Genomic DNA, 18,226 nt, shown 5'->3' on the forward strand with positions numbered 1-18,226 from the left:
TGTGAGCCACCATGTGGTTGCTGGGATTTGAACTCTGGACCTTCAGAAGAGCAGTCGGGTGCTCTTACCCACTGAGCCATCTCACCAGCCCATAATTAAATCTTAAAACACAAAAGAAAACAAAACCAAATCCATCTAAGTCATGGTGTGTATGCATGCACACACACACACACACACACAGAGTGAGCGAGCGTGACAGTGAGAATGTGTGTGCAGGGGTTGTGAAATGATACCGCATACGATTTTTCAAAGACTTGGACTTTCGGGCCTTTTTGGATTATGCATATGAACAAGCAGGGACTGGCCAGTCTAACTGATTCCTTACAGCTAGCTATTAAACCCAGGGCCTCCAGCTCTGGGCAAGTGCTCTGCTCAGAGACACTGCTCTCTAAACCTTCATTTTCTTTTTGCTCAGCTTGAAATGGAGAATCAACAGCTGAAGACTTGTAACCAGCAGCTAGTGGAGCAGGTGGCAGCCCTTCAGGATGCTCTTGAGGGTAAGGAGGCCAGGTGTTTGTATGCACACCAAGATGTGGGACCGAATGGGACATTCTCACTGGATGTGCCTGGTTGTGCCTCATCCACAGATCTTCGAATGACACCTTCAGAGGAGCTGCTAGTTGTTCCTGAGGGAACCCCAGAGAGGGATCCTGTCCCTTCAGGGCCCAGTGACCAGCCTGTGGAGCAGGACAGTAATCCCCATACCCAGATTTTGAAGGTGGCTGTGCCTACACCTTCTCTGGGTACCCTGCAGAGCAGGGACTCCCTGTCAGAAGCCAGAAGTCTCGAGGATTTGCGTTTCAGCGTGGTCCATCCTGGGGAAACAGCAGAGGCCAAGACTCTTCAATCTCATCTTCAGAAAGAGGGCTCTCCCAGTCAGCTGTGCATGAAGTCTGGCAGCCCCAAGCATGGGTCAGCCTCTTACCGGGAGAGTCTGGTCACTGCTCAGGGAGGGACATTCCCTGGGACCAAGATCTCTGTCAGAGAAGGTGGCCCTGGTAGTAGCCTGACCCTGCCAAAGGTGCGGGCTCCCAGCATCCCTCGGGACAGCTTCCAAGTGGCCAAAAGGCACCACAGTCAGCCCCAGGTGGGCCCTGGGCATTGTGACCACGTGGTAAGCATTGAGATTGGGGCCCTATCAGCCCTCCACTCACCTGGCTCCTCCAAGTCTGAAGCCAGAGCTAAAGTCCGGGAAGAAGCAGAGAAGATGGAGATGGAGGCCCTGCCTCTATCAGGGAAGCTGGAAGAGAGAGCGAGCCTCAAGTCACGCAGAGGTGAACTGGAGGACGTGGAACTGGAGAACAAGCCACCTACACCCCCACTGCACAGGTTTCCATCCTGGGTAAGTGACGGTCATCGGGGTTGGGCAGGGGGCGGAGCCAACCGTAGGCCTGGTTTACACCGAGAATATCCAGGGCTGAGCATGAGATAAGAAGGCTCATTCTCACAGCAATGTGGTGAGGCTGGCAGGCAGGCAGGCCTGCTTGACAGGACAGAGCCAGAATCTGGAATATGTGCCCATGCCAAACCGGGTGTTTGGTGCATCATCACTTTCACTGTGATCCTGAGGTGACACACGTGGAAGTGAAGAGCTATACCCAAGATCAAGCCACTGTGTTCAGTTTCTACCTGTGAACCTGGGCAAGTTACTACAGTTGTAGACCAAGTTCCCTGTCTCCAAAATGGGGGCTGTGATTACTAATAGGGTTTGTTTATTTATTTACTTACGCTTAATTTAGGGGAGGGGTCTCATGAGCCATGGGTCCCATGTCAAGGTCAGAGGACAACAGGAGTCAGTCTTCTCCTTTCACTGTGTGGATTCTGGGAATCAGATTCAAGTGGCCAGGCTTGGTGGCCAGTGCTTTACCCACTGAGCTATCTGGCTGCTCCTATAATAGAGTCCCTAGGAGGATTACATGTATATTAAGGGGAGAGAGAGATGGTTCAGCTCTTCCAAAAGGCCCAGGTTTGAGTCCCTGCACACAACTGTCTACAACTTCAGTTTCAGGAGCTCAAATGACCTCTTCTGGTCTCCTCAGGCACCAGGTGCACACGTGGTGCTCACACAGACATGCAGACAAACCTCCCTACATACTAAATAGTCAGGTAATTAAAGTGGGTATTGAACAAGTGCCTGTAAGTGGTGAGGGGTCTTTCATTGCTTTTTGTCTCCGAGCTTTCACTTCCTTATAGGTAACATTCTATACAGTGACACGGTGTCTAGGGAGGAGGTGGGATCCAGGTAAACCGAGGCTGAGCATACACTGATATAGCATGAGGACAGATGCAGGGTCCTGCATCTCTCTCTGACACCTGTATAAAAGGTTACAATAGACACAGGGAGGGCAGAGTATCACTGGCTCACAGGTTGCTGAGGAGGAGGACACACAGGCCTGGCTCAGAGCCTGACATTCGAAATACCCTCATCTTCATGAGGGACTAGTGTCATTTCTCCCTTTGACAGATAGGAAACTGATGTCTACAGTGCAACCACTTCCCAGGTCCTGCTGCTAATGAAGGAATGAGGCTTTTGGTAGAGGTGTGGCTGCTTTGAAGGACAGCCTAGCACTCTAGCTGCACTGCCCCCCTGGGACTTGGCCTCAGAGGTCAGGCTTAATCAAGCCCAATGCTACAGCTGTGTTGACGTCTGCTCCTGGCAGCAGAGAAAGTGGATTCTCTCAGGTGGTATGGAGGCCCAACGGTCAGCAGCACACACACACACACACACACACACACACACACCAGGTCTGCTTTTGAAGTGCTGGTTCAGGAGGCTCCCCAGCTAGGCTTTTGACTGTACAGTGACTACAGTGACTGCAGGCCAGCTCTCTGTATGCCACAAGAGCACCTGCAAGATTCTAGACATGAATGTTGGGCAAGGTTGGTCGTCAGGACAGTAGGTGACAAAGTGTGGTGTCTCTGGTGACCAGGCCAACTTTAAGCGGTGGCTACCAGCACCTGCTGTTCTTCACTATCTTGTTCTGCAGCCCTGAAGCTGATGGGGACAAGGGAACAATTAGACAGGGGCTGTGAGAGAAGTTTGTTCAGTAGGTGCTACCTGAAAGAACTGTTGTTCACGTCTGCCACTTTACCCGAAAATAGCTACTCACCATGTGTACACACGTGTGTAGGAGAGCGTGAAAGAGTACAGACAGTGTGTACACACGTGTGTAGGAGAGTGTGAAAGAGCAGGGGGAAAAGAGGACAGGTAAACAAGAAGCCTTAGTCAGGTGAGCTGGGGCCCTGAAGTCCCAGCGCTCCAGGGCAAGAGAGGGAGCCCAGGAGTCTAGGCCAGCCTGGCACCATGATTCCTCCTCAGAAAGCCCACGGCAGAAGGCTCCGCGTGCAGCCCTGTCTCAGCTGCACTTGGGGTGAAGGTGTTAAGTCAGTGTCAGGTCTTTCCACTGACTGCCTCCCCTTCCATCTGGCACCCAGGAACCCCAGTTTCCAGCAGTGCAGTGTAAGGAGAGGTTGTCTCCTATTTTCAGTCCCCTTCGTAATTTGCTTCTGAGGGGAAGAGACATGCTGCCAGCTCACTCACGGTCCCTAGGTAAGCTTAGGCGTCCCCCTCAGGCAGGGCCAGCCAGGCAGTGACCGCCAGCAAAGTCTGGAATTCAGAGAAGGACAGCCTCAGTCCAAGGCTGGCGCAGTCTATGTACTCCCTTCCCAGTTTGTATAGCTCTTTTTCTCTTAGTCCTCTAACAACTGTGTGAGGGAAACCCTCCGCGGCCTTTTGGTTGACCTTCCCCCAACCGTGAGTTTCGTTTCCTTTATGAAGTGGTGCAAGTCCCTGCATGATCACTATGGGCAGAGAGCTACACCCAGCTAGTCCCTCACTGTGGTTGTGGCTGCCCTGCCCGAGTGCCTTCTGCTGTCCTCCACCTGTCTTGTCACAGCTCTGGTTACCTCAGCATATCATTCTACATCACCCCCAGCTATCCCCCTCTTGGGCCACACCCAGTATTCATCCCAGTCTCTTTCTTAGTTGCTTCTCTGGTCCAGCATGTCCGCCCCTGTGACTCACGGGGAGGACGGAGAGGAGAGGGTTTGCATTCCCTGTCTGGGTAGGGGAGCAGACAGCTCTGGAGCAGCCTGGGAAGGGCCTTCTAGGCTGTTGGAGCAAAACTCTCTTGCCCTGGAGTTGGCTTCAGACTCAGGGCCACGTATACTTAGTGCCAGGCTTTTCTGCAGAAATGCTTTACTGTAGGGATCTGAGCCCTGTTGGGCTACAGTACCTTTGCCATTGGCCTTGGAAGCCTAACATATGCACACAGCTGCCGTAGGAAGCTAATGTACCCTACCCCCCAAACAGCCGATGACAGAAGTGTATCTGTCTCCCTGGGGCTCTCCCTTCCTCACTGTCAACACTCTCAACCCCTGGGGTTGACACCTAGGGACCCAGGGGTCTCTAAACCAGGCCAGAATCCAAGAAATGCAGAGCCAGGTTATTGGTCAGCTCTTTGAACGCCCTTGCCTCAAGGGAAAGGGTGGAGGCTAGAGGGAGTGAATATCCGTTGGACATGGGTTATGTCCTGGGCATGAGATGTTTATATTATACATTTATTTGTATTTATACATTATATCACACATTAATTACTTAATTTGATTCCATTAGCAGACTCTTTAAAAGTCAGTAGCATTTTAGAGCTGAGAAATTAAGGCTTAGAAATGAAGACATTAGCCGGGCATGGTGACGCACGCCTTTAATCCCAGCACTCGGGAGGCAGAGGCAGGCGGATTTCTGAGTTCGAGGCCAGCCTGGTCTACAAAGTGAGTTCCAGGACAGCCAGGGCTATACAGAGAAACCCTGTCTCGAAAAACCAAAAAAAAAAAAAAAAGAAATGAAGACATTTGTTTAAAGTTCCTCAGCCAGTAACCAGCTCTCCCTGAGTGGTGAACCCAGTTCTGCGTACCCCAAGTCATGTGTTCCCTCCACATTTTTGGAAGAGCTGAGATAAGCATAGTCCTGACTGGCTGGAACTTTTCTTTCAGGAGAGCAGGATCTACGCGATGGCCACATCAGGCATGCAGCTGTCAGAAGTGTCATCACGACGAAGTAATGCTGCCTGCTACGGTGAGTACAGGTGGGGTGTGAAGGACCTACAAATCTCCTGATGGGCCTGGCACTCCATCCCTGTCCCTGTCCCTGTCCCTTTGTGCAGCAGGCAGCCGACTGCCTGGAACAGAAAGTTCAGTGTCTCATCTAGCAAAGAGGGGTCAAGTCTCTCCTGCCTTTTAGTGCTCCCCTGCCCTCTCTCACCCCCTGCAGGACTGGCCTGGGTGGGAAGAGCCCTGAGCCTCATGGTTCAGATTGGGCACTGCCTGCTGGCTCAGGAGTCACTGAACACCCATAGCATCTGCATATTTATAACTCACTTCAGCAAGAGTGGGACATGGTGCAAGCTTCCTAGAGAGGAAATGGTTAAGGGTGATGCCTGGGTGCTGGGGTGATGGGTTCTTTATCTGTGGGGAACAAAACGCGGGGAAAGGAACGGATTGAGCCTTTTGCCCAGTTGCCTCCCTGACCTTCTGGCTGAGTTGCACCTCCTGAGTTCATCGCTTCCCTCTTTCCCCCCTCAGCTTCGGGGCCACCTGCCCTTGCATTCCCTGGAGCTTTCTCTGGCCTTGTCTACAAGAATGTCACTGTGCCTGTCTACACAGCACTGAAGGGGGTAAGTGACTGCCCAGAATAGAGGGGCTGTCCCCACCAGGAGGAGCCCCTAGTCCCAGGGCAGAGCTCGCATTGGTTGGAGGGTTAGGCCCCTTCGCATGGGGATCTCAGTCAGAGAGCTCAGCCTACTGGGCGTGGTTGTCTTCTTTTTGGAAGAAAATGAGTTTATTCAGCTCACTACATGGGGGGCCAGGCCAAGGAAGGAGCAAGAGCACTGCCCACTCATCCTTTTGTCATACTTGATCATTTCTCAGATTCACCATGTAACTTCAACGTAATATCTGCATCTTTTTGCCAGTGGCTTTTGTTGGTTTTTGTAGTGCCTGTGTTAGAACACAGGGCCTCCTCTTGCTAGGCAGATAATGTACCACTGAGCTACACTCCCAGCTCTTGTTATTCATTTTTAAATCATAATAGCAATATTAGTAATGCTTGACAAAGCTTTTTCTTAGAAGAATAAAAACACAGAGGTCTCGTTCACATTGCTTTCCCCAGTTGCTAACCTCTAAGCCAACACTCGTCAATGCGCAATGCTTGCTCTGCAAGGCCTTCTGATGAAGCTGCAGATGACCTGCAGATGTGCATCTCTCCTGCTTCCACTCTCCTCCTGCCGTACATGCAGACAGACAGATGCACACACAGGATCCTATACACATTTATGCCTTGGCTATTCACCTAACTGAGTAGCCCACCCTTCCATGTTTTCTGTGTATTATCTTTGGAGTAGACAACATGTTACCTTAGGTCTCCTTCCACCGATTTACAGTAGATTGTATCCCTGTATTTTTTAAAAATAAATGTTGCAGTGAGCACCACTGTGCACTTATTCGTGTTTCTATCAGAAGAGAATTCTAGCTAGAGACAGAAGTGCCGGACAGGTTCTCTGATGCCTTACATTCTGATAGGGTCTGCCACATTACTTTCTGAACGTGCTCTGTGGGCTGGAGAGGTAGCTCTGTGCCTCTGCCTCCTGGGTGCCGGAAATAAAGCTGCATGCCACCACAAGTGTGCCACCATGATCAGCACTATTGTTTGGCTGTGCTCCTGCTGCACTCTTAACAGCACTGAAAGGTCTCTCCCTGTCTCAGTGCCCTGTCCTATACCTGACTTGTGGTATAGCTTTCTAGTGGAAGCAGCAACCTCTGGGGAACCACAGAAGTTGGGGTAGGGGAGTGGGGGACCCAAAGAGCAGCATGGAGGTAAGACCACAGGAGTGAGGTCAGAAAGAGACTTTACATGGCTTGGGACTACACCTGGTCAGCAGTGCCTCAGCTGGGTGAGGGCCTCGTGCTTCCCCAGGCTATGTAGGCATCCCAAAGTGGATACAGCTGCTGTGTGGCAGAGGCCTTGCTTCAAAGCTGTAGCTGGGGAGGCTCCTGTCTTGCAGAAAGCCACGCAGATCAGCAATGTGCCTTTTGTGGATGAGTCCTCCGGGTCTGATGATGACTGCGGCTCTCAAGCAAGTTTCCGGATGTCAATCCCCTGCTCTGAGTATAGGAAGACCAGTGGACTAGGCAGCCCCCGGGCCATCAAGAGAGGTACTGAGAGGGAGAGGGGACTCGAGAGTCTTCCTGACTGGGGTCCTTACCAGTTTCACCCTCAGCTGCAGACTCAGGGGATCCCAGTGGGTAATGAAAGCCTTGCATCTCTGATTGTGGGTATTGGAAGGGTTGTGGGACCTCAGCCTTGATTCCCGATTCCTTCTCCTGTGGCCAGGGGTCTCCATGTCCTCACTGAGCTCTGAGGGTGACTATGCTATACCTCCTGATGCCTGCTCACTGGACAGTGACTACTCAGAGCCTGAGCACAAACTCCAGCGCACGTCATCGTACTCCACCGACGGGGTGAGCAGTGAGAATGGGGAAGGGGCGCTAGGTAGGTGCGAACCTGAACAGAGGCTGCCCAGGCCTCAGTACCCATGCAGGCAGTAGAGAGAAGGTAGAGAAGAGGAGGAGGCTCTAGCAGGGTTACAGACACAGCTGTGCACAGACCCCAAGATGAAAGACAGAGTTCAAGCCCGGAATTTCTCTGACCCCATGAGGGTCTGCACTGGTTCTCTGTTTAATCTCCATCCTGACCCTCAGGTGCTGGCATGAGCTGACAATTAAGCTGCAGCAGGCCAGGGTGCCTGCCTCAGTGCTTTATGTCTTATTTGCCTCATGGTATCCTGGTTCTTGCTGTGTTTTACGGATAAGCCTGTGGCTCAGAGACCTGCCTGCTTTCTCCCATCGGTGATGCCTCGACTGGCCTTTCTCCTCTCAGCTAGTCTATGTAAAAGAATCTGGCCTTCAGTTAAGGTTATCAATTTGTGGGTTTCAACCCCTTGGGAGTCAAATGACCCTTTGACCTCAGGGCTCACACATCAGCTGTCCTGCATATCAGGCATTTACATTACGATTCATAACAGTAGCAAAACTACACAGGAAGTAGCAACAAAAATAATTTTATGGTTGGGGGTCGGCACAACATGAGCTGTATTAAAGGGTCACAGCACTGGGAAGGTTGGGAACCACTGGCTTAGGTGAGTTTAGATGCAACTCTCCCCTGAAGCCTCCCCTGGTCAGCTTCTCTGCTACTTACAGCCCCTGGTCTGCCACCTTCTCCTGGTGGCTAGGTGTGCCTTCCCCGTCATCACTGAGAGCCCTTCCATGGCAGGACTGCCATACTTTATTTATTCAGCTCTCTCTGGATCTCAGAAGGAGACAGAGCCTGGAAATAAACTCACTAGACAAAAATGACAGTGGCCGCCTCGACCATTTTGTCTTCAGTGGTGTTGGGCAGCCTTTCCCTCCTTGCCTTTGCTCCTCAGGGTCCTCAAGTGACTTCTTCCCATCTGTCCCCTCTTTCCTTCTTGCCTTTACCCCCTCCGAAGCCTCAATGTGACTCTCCCCTTTGTCCCCTCTTCTCTCCTTGCTTTCCACCTCAGGAGGCACTGGAAAAGTCAGGCTACCTGCTGAAAATGGGGAGCCGGGTGAAGACATGGAAGAGGCGCTGGTTTGTCCTGAGACAGGGACAAATCCTATACTACAAGTCTCCGGTAAGACCCTCCTCAGGGCCCTAATCACATAACCACAGCCCCGACCCAGACCATATAAGGGAAAGGCAGTGTGGCTCAAGGCCTGGCAGGTAGAAGGCTCGACAGCCTGCCTGGCCTTTGGAGATACTGAGTCACATAGGAGACTCTGAGGTACCTGCTCTCAAAATAAGCTGGAGGGACTATCAAAGCAGTCCTACGACAGCTGGCTAGGGATTTCCTCTTTCTTCAGAACTGATTTCCTTGAATGCCTGGCCTTGTAAAAGGTTGTTCCCAAGCTGCCCTTTTCTGGATTGTTCCAACAGGAGGAGCCTTGAATGTTGAGAACTAGGTTGATGGATACAATCATGTTTTTAAAAAGAGGACAAAAAGGATTTGCCTCTTGTGAAACTGATTGCTTAGTAGGCATTGTTCCCAGCTCCATGCTAAGGATTCCGAGCCTGTATACCAATGAGAAACATCCACTATCAATTAGTAATGTCTGTAAGAAGACTGGAAAGGATAATAGTGACTTACGTGTCCTTTGACTAAGCCTCCTGCCATGGCCTACTAAGTAGCTGGGTCTGTAGGCGCAGGTCACCACACATAGCTTGGTCAGAGGACTAGGAGGGCTTTATAGATGGGTTTCTGATCCGATTTTCAAGTCACACTCTCCTTTTTTGAGATCTTTTGAGGCCTGGGTTAGAGGGTTTAATGCTCCTAATTATAGTTTTATTTTGCTAGAATAAAAATCTAGACTAAGTCACTCATTGTACCATAGCCAGGAAAGCCTGGGAACCACCGTTTCCTTTGAGCCTGTGACCTGGTGTAAGACATGGTGACCTGAGAAGCCTCCGGCTCCAGTGCTCCCTCTTCACTCCTTCCTTTACAGAGTGACGTCATCCGGAAACCTCAGGGTCAAGTGGATCTGAATTCTCATTGCCAGATTGTTCGAGGGGAGGAAGCACAGACGTTTCAGGTGAGCCTGCTCGGAGCAGCTGGATTTTAGATAGTGTGGCTTTTGGGTTTAGATATGGCTGTGAATGAAGCAAAGATGAGGCAAAAATAAACATGAATGAATGATATCATACCAGGAGAAGGATATAACCTTAGGGTTGTGAGCATGAGAAAAAAGAGACAGAATGAGAGAAGGGAAGGGAAGAGAGTCAGGGAGGAAAGGAAGGGGGAGAGAGCAGGTGGCCAGTGGGAAGGCCAGCAAGTTGAAGGATCTGTGCCGTCAGACTGTCACTAGCTCTAACCTTCCCTACTCCCACCCTGCCCCCACCCACAGCTCATCTCTGGAAACAAAACCTACTACCTAACAGCAGAGTCCCCCAGCCTCCTAGAAGAATGGATCCGTGTCCTACAGAGCCTGCTGAAGGTGCAGGTCACTGGCCCTCCAGCCCTGCATCAAGCGGGCACCAAGCCTACTGTGAAGGGCTGGTTGACCAAGGTACAAGGTGGAGCTAGTAGGGGGGAGGTAATAGGAGCCAGACATGGAAGTGCCCAGAGATGGTGGGTTCCATTCTCCAAGAACTACATCCCAGTGCTTATGGGTGGCCCTCAAATATGGTCTGAGCATACAAAATGACGGTGGTGATTCTGGAAACAGAGATGGGGTCTGTCAGAACAGTTACTCTCAAGCCAGAAGGAAAAGAAATGTTTTGACTTGATGTTTAGGACATTAGTCATTGCCCTCCAGGGTATAACTAGCTGTGTCGAGATGTGTAAGGGAAGGTAGCTAGGAAGCCCATTACCAGGGCTGAACACTGAGGACCAGTGACTGAGCTCAGCCAGCTGATGCTCAGACTTTGCTCCTGGGCCTCTGCCTCCCATCAGCCAGTCTGTTGTTCTTCCATGTGCATGTGTAGTTGCTGTTCCCTGGTGATTGATGGCACATTACTTGGGGTTTCAGACTGCCAGGGCCTTTTATTTACCCTGTGGCATCCTTAGAACTCTTGCCTATGCCAACTGGCAGGCTCTTCCCATCTCCGTATTCTGACTTCCTGGATAATCTTTCACTGGCAGGTCATAGGTCCCTGGGTGGCCCAACAGTGACTGGATTAGATACCGTAGCAGTCTCACTGTGAGAGGAGACCTGATTTTGGCCACCTTCCCTGTGGCCTGTCTTGGCTAGCCCTGCATTTATTTTGGAGTCCTGGTTCTAATGAAGTCACTTTACTTACAGGTAAAACACGGCCACTCCAAGCTGGTCTGGTGCGCCCTGGTTGGGAAAACCTTCTACTACTACCGGAGCCATGAGGACAAGGTATTTCACGAGCTTCCTAACAGTACCACCTGCAGACTACACACTGCATGCCCCTGACAGCAGCCCCCAGCTTACCTACAGCAGATGCACAGGTCAGCTGCCCAGCTCCCCTGAGCACGTGACCAGCATTATGGCCCGCCGGTGTAGTCAGTTGGTATTTTACAAAGCAGTCTCGTGTTTCTGGCCTGGCTGCAATGCTGCCTCTTCCATCTCCTCACCCTGCCCTCTGTCCACACGTATGCTCTCCAGCCCCACACGACCTAAGCATCCAGGAAAGGAGACTCTCCTCTCTACCTGTTGTCCTATTCATGTCCACAGAGACCCCTGGGCTGCCTACCTGTGCAGGACGCTCACATAGAGGAAGTAGATCGGTCCTGTGACTCGGACGAAGACTATGAAGCTGGAGGAACCGGGCGCTTGCTGTCCTCCCACTGCACGTTGGTGATCCATCCCCCGGAACACAGCCCCACCTACCTCCTCATCGGCACCAAGCATGAAAAGGTAGGGGAGGAGCTTGACCTGTGTTCTGCTTCTCCTTCCCTCCCCTGAGCTATCCAAGTTCAAGTTCATTTCCTCTTGGACACTGAATGGGACACATCCCAAATGACTAGCATCTCTTCATCATGGGCCATGACAGCTACAACTTGGAAATCTGGGTTTACACCCACCTAATCCTGTCTTTCTCTTTGGAGTGATGGTCTTGACTCCTGCCAGCCAAACTAATGAAAGCCTGCCCCCCTCAAAACACACCCGCACCCCAAGGCAGGGTCTCACATAGCCCAGGCTGATCTTGAGCTCAGCTGATCTTGAGCCTCAGCCTCCTAAATCTGGTTATGACATTATTACAGGTATGCACCTCCATTCCCATCTTAAATTCTAGGCTGCCTTTTTGCAGTGGAGTGGTGAGAATCAAAGCCAGAGCCTCACACATGTTAGACAGGTGTCCTGTCCCTGAGCCCCATCCCCTGCCCAAACTCAAAGCTTGCCTGTCCTCTTCTGACCACATTAGCACCTATTTTCTGTCTTTCCCAGGATACGTGGCTTTACCACCTCACAGTGGCTGCAGGTGGCAGCAGTGCCAAGGTGGGCACTGTCTATGAGCAGCTTATTGGGAAACTGATGGATGGTGAGGGTAACCCAGGTAAGGAGAGAGCAGCCATCACGGCCTGAGCTGCAGGGAAGCGGTAGGGTACTGACTGGACGAAAAGCAGAGAGCGCTTATGCATAAGCTGCGGGAAGCATGCCTGAGGGACGTCCCATCCCACGCTCCAGTGTTTTGCCCTCTCTGTCTCTGGCTAAAACACTGAGGTAACCACTCTGTGTGAGGGAGTCTGTCTGGGAAACAGACTTTCCAGAAACCCAGGTAAATGTTTTACCCTGTTTCATCTGTAGCTTTGCTAGCTGTGCAGAAGACATGGGGGTAGGGGTCGGGTGGAGGAGGCAGCTGGTTAATCTATAGTTAAGTTGGTTAATAAGTGAAGCCTCCATTTGGATCAGCCTAAGCCTGGGATGTTGGCAGTCCTTATTTTGCTACTAAGTCTCAAGGTCCTCGTGGACCAACCTGAGGGTTGGTGTGTTTCAGGCTGATACATCTGTTCCTCCAACCTGAAACTGGAAGGAAGGCTGTCCCTGCATGAGGACACTGTGCTCAGAAGCACTCACAACTTTGGTCACTTAACCCTTTGCAGCTCCTCAGCAAAGCTTTGGCTGCCTTCCTCCACAACTGTGTGTGGGAACGTGCAACTCACAGGGCACACTGACATGCTCTCCAACTTGGAGATGATCAACCCAGCAAAACCCATGTTTGCCTTAGAGATAAGCCACAGTCTTCCTTGTACACAGGCTGGTAGGCAGGAGGTGAGTGTTCTCTGTAGTAAGTAACTGCCCTGCTCTCTGGCCCCTGCTTTGTGCAGACTCCCCACTCTGGAGGCACCCCATGCTGTGCTACAGCCAAGAAGGGCTGTGCACCTCCCTTACCACTCTGCCCTCCGAGGCCCTGCAGACGGAGGCCCTGAAGCTCTTCAAGGTAATGTGGGAGTGGAGCCCAGGCTGTGGGATGCGGGTGCCCATGCTCAGCCTGCAGAGTTTGACCCCCTCACAGCTCAGGAGAACTGTGTGGTTACAGGGTGCCCCAAGGGTTGCGATAGGAAGAGAAAGTCCCACAGGGTTCCCTTTATGGCTTCCTTTATGGCAGGAACATAACCTTTCTGCAACCCAGGAAGTAGCTCTGGGGCTCTCGGAAATGCCAGCAAAGGCTCTGCCTTGAGGAGCTGCCATTGCCCTCAAGTAATGATAGAAAAGGCCAGGTTTACACTACTTCTGGACATCAGGGATTCTGACCTAGTTTACAGTCTTTGAGCCTATTTGCATTTTCTGGCCTTTAAAAAAAAAAAAAGAATTTGCTAAGGGGCTAGTGTGGTGCTAAATGCTCACAGTCCAGCACAGGAGGCAGAGGTAGGACTTGGAGTTAAATGCCAGTCTGAGCTACATTGTGCTACCCTGTCTTGAAAAAATATTTCTGTGGGTACAGGCAAGCTTATGGAATAGAAACATTTAAAGGTGTAATTCTGCCCCTAAAGTAGCCTCTTTCAGCCTCACATGCAGAAACAGTTGCTCCCTGTAGGCTGACCGTTAGTGAACTTGAGTCTTTCTTGAGGCGCTGCAGTACCAGTGCAGGTCACAAGAATAACCAAGGGGCTGTCCCTGCCTGTACCCACTGCCATGCTCCTTCCAGTCCTGCCAGCTCTTCATCAATGTGCCGGTGGAAGCCGCCTCAGTAGACTACCATGTGTCCCTGGCTCAGACGGCCCTGCAGGTGTGCCTCGTTCACCCAGAGCTACAGAGTGAGATCTACTGCCAGCTCATGAAGCAGATCAGCTGCCGCCCGCCTCAGAAGTGCTCTCTTATGCAAGTGAGCATGCGTGGGGACCACTTGTAAGAGCTGTTTAGAGGGTAGAGAAGGTAGTAGCAGGTGCCTGGGCAGGTCAGATGTTCTCCAGGCCTAGACAGTGGGCAGCTTCTGTGCTCCAAGCTGCTTGATGTGTGCATGCTCGCCCACTGTGTGCATGCACACAGTGTGACTACCATCCTGGGCAATGCCTGGTCAAGGCAGCTATCCCAGTACCTGCCTAGGGGATTGAGGTTCTGGTTGGAGGAAAAAAAAAGTGTAGGGCCTGTAGCTCAAAGCTGCAATAGCAGGATCCTAGCACTGACTCCATACGCCCCATGTTCCATGGCAGTGCTGGCAGCTCCTGGCTCTGTGTGCCCCACTCTTCCTGCCTCAGCACCACTTCCTCTGGTATGTGAAACAGCAGCTCCAACGCCATGCAGACCCCAGGTAAGTGACAGCATTTTCTCTCTCTCACTCCTGCACTACTGACAGGCATGATTCAAAGGGGTGAGGGGAGGAAGAGGTTGAATTAACTGCGCTCCCCTCAGATCTGCTCGGGGTTCAGAGACTCCATGTGTGCTTGGGTATTTGGGGGTGAGGTGGGGCATTCTCATGGAATACCCATGCTATCCCAAATTATCCCCAAATGTTTGTTCCCTCTTCTTCTGGCTTCTGCAAGAAAATATCCATGTAGGAATATAGATTAGCTCAACTAGGACAGGTACAAGGCCCTGGGTTAGATCCCTAGGCCAGGTTTTAAGGAAGGAGGGAAGGAGGGAGGGAGGGAGGGAGGGAGGGAGGAAGGGAGGAAGGGAAGGAAGGAAGGAAGGAAGGAAGGAAGGAAGGAAGGAAGGAAGGAAGGCAGGCAGGCAGGCAGGCAGGNAAGGAAGGAAGGAAGGAAGGAAGGAAGGAAGGCAGGCAGGCAGGCAGGCAGGCAGGCAGGCAGGCAGGCAGTCCTGAGCTCTGGCTGATTGGTTCAACTCAGCTGTTCTGGCTCAAACTCCTCCCCAAGCTGACTGATTTAATCTGGCTTCTCTCTCTCTCTCTCTCTCTCTCTCTCTCTCTCTCTCTCTCTCTCTCTTCTGGCTCCTTCTCATTCTCTGGCTCATTCTGTCTTCACCTGTATCTAGCTTGTTCCCTCTCTGCAACCTGCCTCTGTAAAACTCTCCCTGTAAAACTGCCTTCTTCTCTTCCTCTCTGCACTGCTCTCTCAAGTAGCTCCTCTTTCCTCTCTCTTCTTAGAGTTGGGCATATCCTATTCTGATTTGTCACTTTGTCTGCTACTCAGTTAGACATCACTTTCAAACATGGGTGCTTCCTTCTACAAACTAACTTTACCTTCATTGTTTGTGATTAAAAGCATGTGCTAAGGACTGAGCCACACTACCACTAGAAACCAGGCTTTACAGTAAATAAAACAATCTCAGCGTTCACAATATGATCAAATATCCTGCAGGCAGGGGAGGGAGTGGGGAGGGAGGGAGGGAGGAAGGGAAGGATCTAGCAGCCAAGTGCTGCGGATAGGTCCACAGTGATAAATGCAGCAGGGGAAGAGGGCTCAGTAGGCAAAGGTGCTTGCTGCCAGGGCTGACAACCCAAGATCAACTTCCAGGACCCACGTAGTAGGAGAAAACCAGAAGTTGTCCTCTGACCTCTACAAATGTGCTCCCTCCCCAAATAAGAATGTAATAACATCCCATGCTAGTTTTCAGGTCCCCACAGTCCAGTTAGCTTTTATCCTGGCTCAGGTATACACCTCAGGGTGCCAAGAGGAAGGAACTCCTAATATTCCCTTCTGTTTACAGAAGTGAAACTGGTCAGTATGCTATATACTGCCAGCGAGCCGTGGAGCGAACCCTGCAGACAGGAGAACGGGAGGCCAGGCCATCACGGATGGAAGTAGTGTCCATCTTGCTACGAAACCCCTTCCATCACTCCTTACCCTTCAGCATCCCTGTGCACTTTGCCAATGGAACTTACCAGGTAAGGAAGTTGAACATGCGCCTTACCCCAAGTCTTCCCATTCCACTATCCAGAGAGAATACTTCAGGGTGCTGCTAAGCCTTGTAGGTGTTCAGATTAAGGCTAGATTTGAGGTGGGGATAGCATGCATAGTGTGTATAAGGAGAAAGGAGCTTGAACCCAAAGCACTATACTGCTTGGTGCCTTACAGGTAGGTCTTCTGAACCCACTGTGTGAACAGGGAAGCGGAGACACTGGACCAGAAAAGCAGGAGATAAAACTCCCACAATATTGACTATAAAAGAGTGACTAGGCCTCTGTCCAGTTCCAGTTTAGTGGGCAGGCTCGGGTTGCTCTGAATGTGACTGTGGAAACTAACTGGCTTTGACATCCTGCCTTCACCCTTGTACCTCTCCACTGCTGTCTTCCATGATCCACCCCCTTCTGTGATCCCCTTTGGCAGCTCCTCGGGAAGTTTGTGGTTCAGGTTGCCTCTCTCCATTCCCAGGTGGTTGGTTTTGATGGCTCCTCCACAGTTGATGAGTTCCTCCAGCGGCTGAACCAGGAAACAGGCATGAGGAAGCCCTCCCAGTCTGGCTTTGCCCTCTTTACGGATGATCCTTCTGGCAGGGACCTGGAGCACTGTCTTCAAGGGCGTGTCAAGGTAAACACCCCACTCCAGCTCTTAGCTCAGACATAGTTGGTGGGGTCAGAGTCTGTCCCATGTGCGCGCCTAACTCTTCAGAGCCCTGTCTGGTGCTGAAACCAAGATGCTAGGTTCAGGCCAGCATTTCTGTACCACCCTAAAATGCACTATCTGTGCAGGCAGAGAAAGCTACGTGTACCTTGACTCTGGAGACAAAATCCTCACAGTCCTGTCTCCCTCACAGGACTATGCAGCATCTAGGGGTAGAGCCTCTTAGCTCAGTGAAAAGACGAGGAAGCCTGGCCAAGCCTGTCACCAATGATATCTGCCCACTTAGGTCAACAGCTACGCTGAGATCCAGTGGATGTGACTATCACCTAGCTTTTACTCTGTCTGCCCATGCTTATAGACAGATGCTTATAGATTCAGAGTTTAGGGTGGTAGGTCTTCATGGCACCTCAGAAGGTTGGAAGGCTTTTGAAAGAGAGAGTTGATCTGTACGGTGGTCTGGGGACTAGTTCTGCAAGGGTGTTAAGCATTTGTGGGAATGTGCTACCACACTGGATGGGTGCATCTGGCTCCAGCATCTGCTTTCTTTGTTATCCTAGAACAAAGGGCTAGTCTTTAGCAGTGCATGAAAAATTGCCATGTATCTTCCTAGTAAATGTATGGGCATCTGTACAGCTTTGGTCAGAGCAGGCATTTGGGTGTATGTATTGAAAGGAGAATGTGGTGAGTGAAGTAAAAATGGAGTCACGATGCCATGATTTTAACTGGAACCTGCCTAGTCTGGTCCCTCAGAGGCCAGCCTTCACACAGCCAGCATGGCAGTGGTCATTTCTTGGAAGCTAACCACATCCATAGTGCCATCTAACTCCTCATCTGAAGGGAACTGGTCGGCACTTCCCATTCTTGCAGCCTGAGACCTCACAGGGCAACCTTCCTAAAGGCAGAGCCCTCACTCAGCTTGGCCAGAGTCCAACTCTGGCTCCCTCTGGCAGTGGCCCCCACAAGGGGCTTTGCTGACATTCATCTTTTGCCTCTTTAAGATCTGTGACGCCATCTCCAAGTGGGAGCAAACGCTGAAGGAGCTGCATCCTGGAAAGTCTGAGGGTGGGACACGAGTCGTGAAGCTGATGTACAAGAACAGGTCCTGAGAGCTGCCTGGTGTGGGGAGGGGAGAAAACATGAGGGCTGCCCTGGGCCCCAGCTATCACCTCCCAAACACGATGGCTTGACCCCTCAAGGCAGAGAGGCTGCAGTTACTGCCCTGAGTGGCAATCATGAGGTGGGTTTCAGGTTGGCCCTGCTCTTGATCCTTCAAGAAACCCTGGTAGTGCAGGGTTCTGTGCTGTTGGCATTCTCCGCACTGCCATGTGCACATGGGTGTGCATACATGCCACATGTGATGGCTGTACATTACCTTATGAGAGTACAGGTTTGTATAAGCACCAAATATTTAAAGCTAAGAAATAAAAAATTTCTGTGTATCAATTTCAGGACATACACAAGTTCTTTCTACCAATTTAAGTAAGAGAAATTTATCCTAGTATGCTTCCAGGCAAATAATTTCCATTAGTCTCTTGGGAGTCTTAATTCATCCAGACCTCTAATAAGCTGTGATTCTAGGTACCAGAATCTTCATGCAGAATGCAGTAAGTGTAGTGGTGTGTTCAGAACTAACCACCTGTTCCTCTGGGTGAGACCTGTGTGCACACATCTAGCTTAGGCTTGGCTACACGTTTCTTTGGTAGTAGAAAAGAGGCTTACAGATG

At 51.1% G+C, this 18,226-nt stretch overlaps 1 protein-coding gene across 1 annotated transcript in view; it reads left to right on the forward strand.

Moving 5' to 3' along the window:
- The window catches only part of Plekhh1 (pleckstrin homology, MyTH4 and FERM domain containing H1), a 51,890-nt gene that overhangs the window by 27,843 nt on the left and 5,821 nt on the right, over positions 1 to 18,226 (forward strand). Inside the window, exons 6-23 of the mRNA XM_021179057.2 lie at positions 416 to 497; positions 588 to 1,342; positions 4,993 to 5,074; positions 5,581 to 5,672; positions 7,059 to 7,209; positions 7,388 to 7,515; positions 8,598 to 8,708; positions 9,577 to 9,663; positions 9,976 to 10,137; positions 10,873 to 10,953; positions 11,272 to 11,454; positions 11,986 to 12,094; positions 12,867 to 12,979; positions 13,688 to 13,864; positions 14,193 to 14,290; positions 15,649 to 15,826; positions 16,314 to 16,469; positions 17,501 to 17,601. Coding sequence (XP_021034716.1) covers positions 416 to 497; positions 588 to 1,342; positions 4,993 to 5,074; positions 5,581 to 5,672; positions 7,059 to 7,209; positions 7,388 to 7,515; positions 8,598 to 8,708; positions 9,577 to 9,663; positions 9,976 to 10,137; positions 10,873 to 10,953; positions 11,272 to 11,454; positions 11,986 to 12,094; positions 12,867 to 12,979; positions 13,688 to 13,864; positions 14,193 to 14,290; positions 15,649 to 15,826; positions 16,314 to 16,469; positions 17,501 to 17,601 — 2,846 coding nt within the window. The remainder of the gene's footprint in view (positions 1 to 415; positions 498 to 587; positions 1,343 to 4,992; positions 5,075 to 5,580; positions 5,673 to 7,058; positions 7,210 to 7,387; positions 7,516 to 8,597; positions 8,709 to 9,576; positions 9,664 to 9,975; positions 10,138 to 10,872; positions 10,954 to 11,271; positions 11,455 to 11,985; positions 12,095 to 12,866; positions 12,980 to 13,687; positions 13,865 to 14,192; positions 14,291 to 15,648; positions 15,827 to 16,313; positions 16,470 to 17,500; positions 17,602 to 18,226) is intronic.

Source organism: Mus caroli, chromosome 12 (genome assembly GCF_900094665.2).
Source record: "Mus caroli chromosome 12, CAROLI_EIJ_v1.1, whole genome shotgun sequence".
In the NCBI taxonomy this organism is placed as follows: Eukaryota; Metazoa; Chordata; class Mammalia; order Rodentia; family Muridae; genus Mus; species Mus caroli.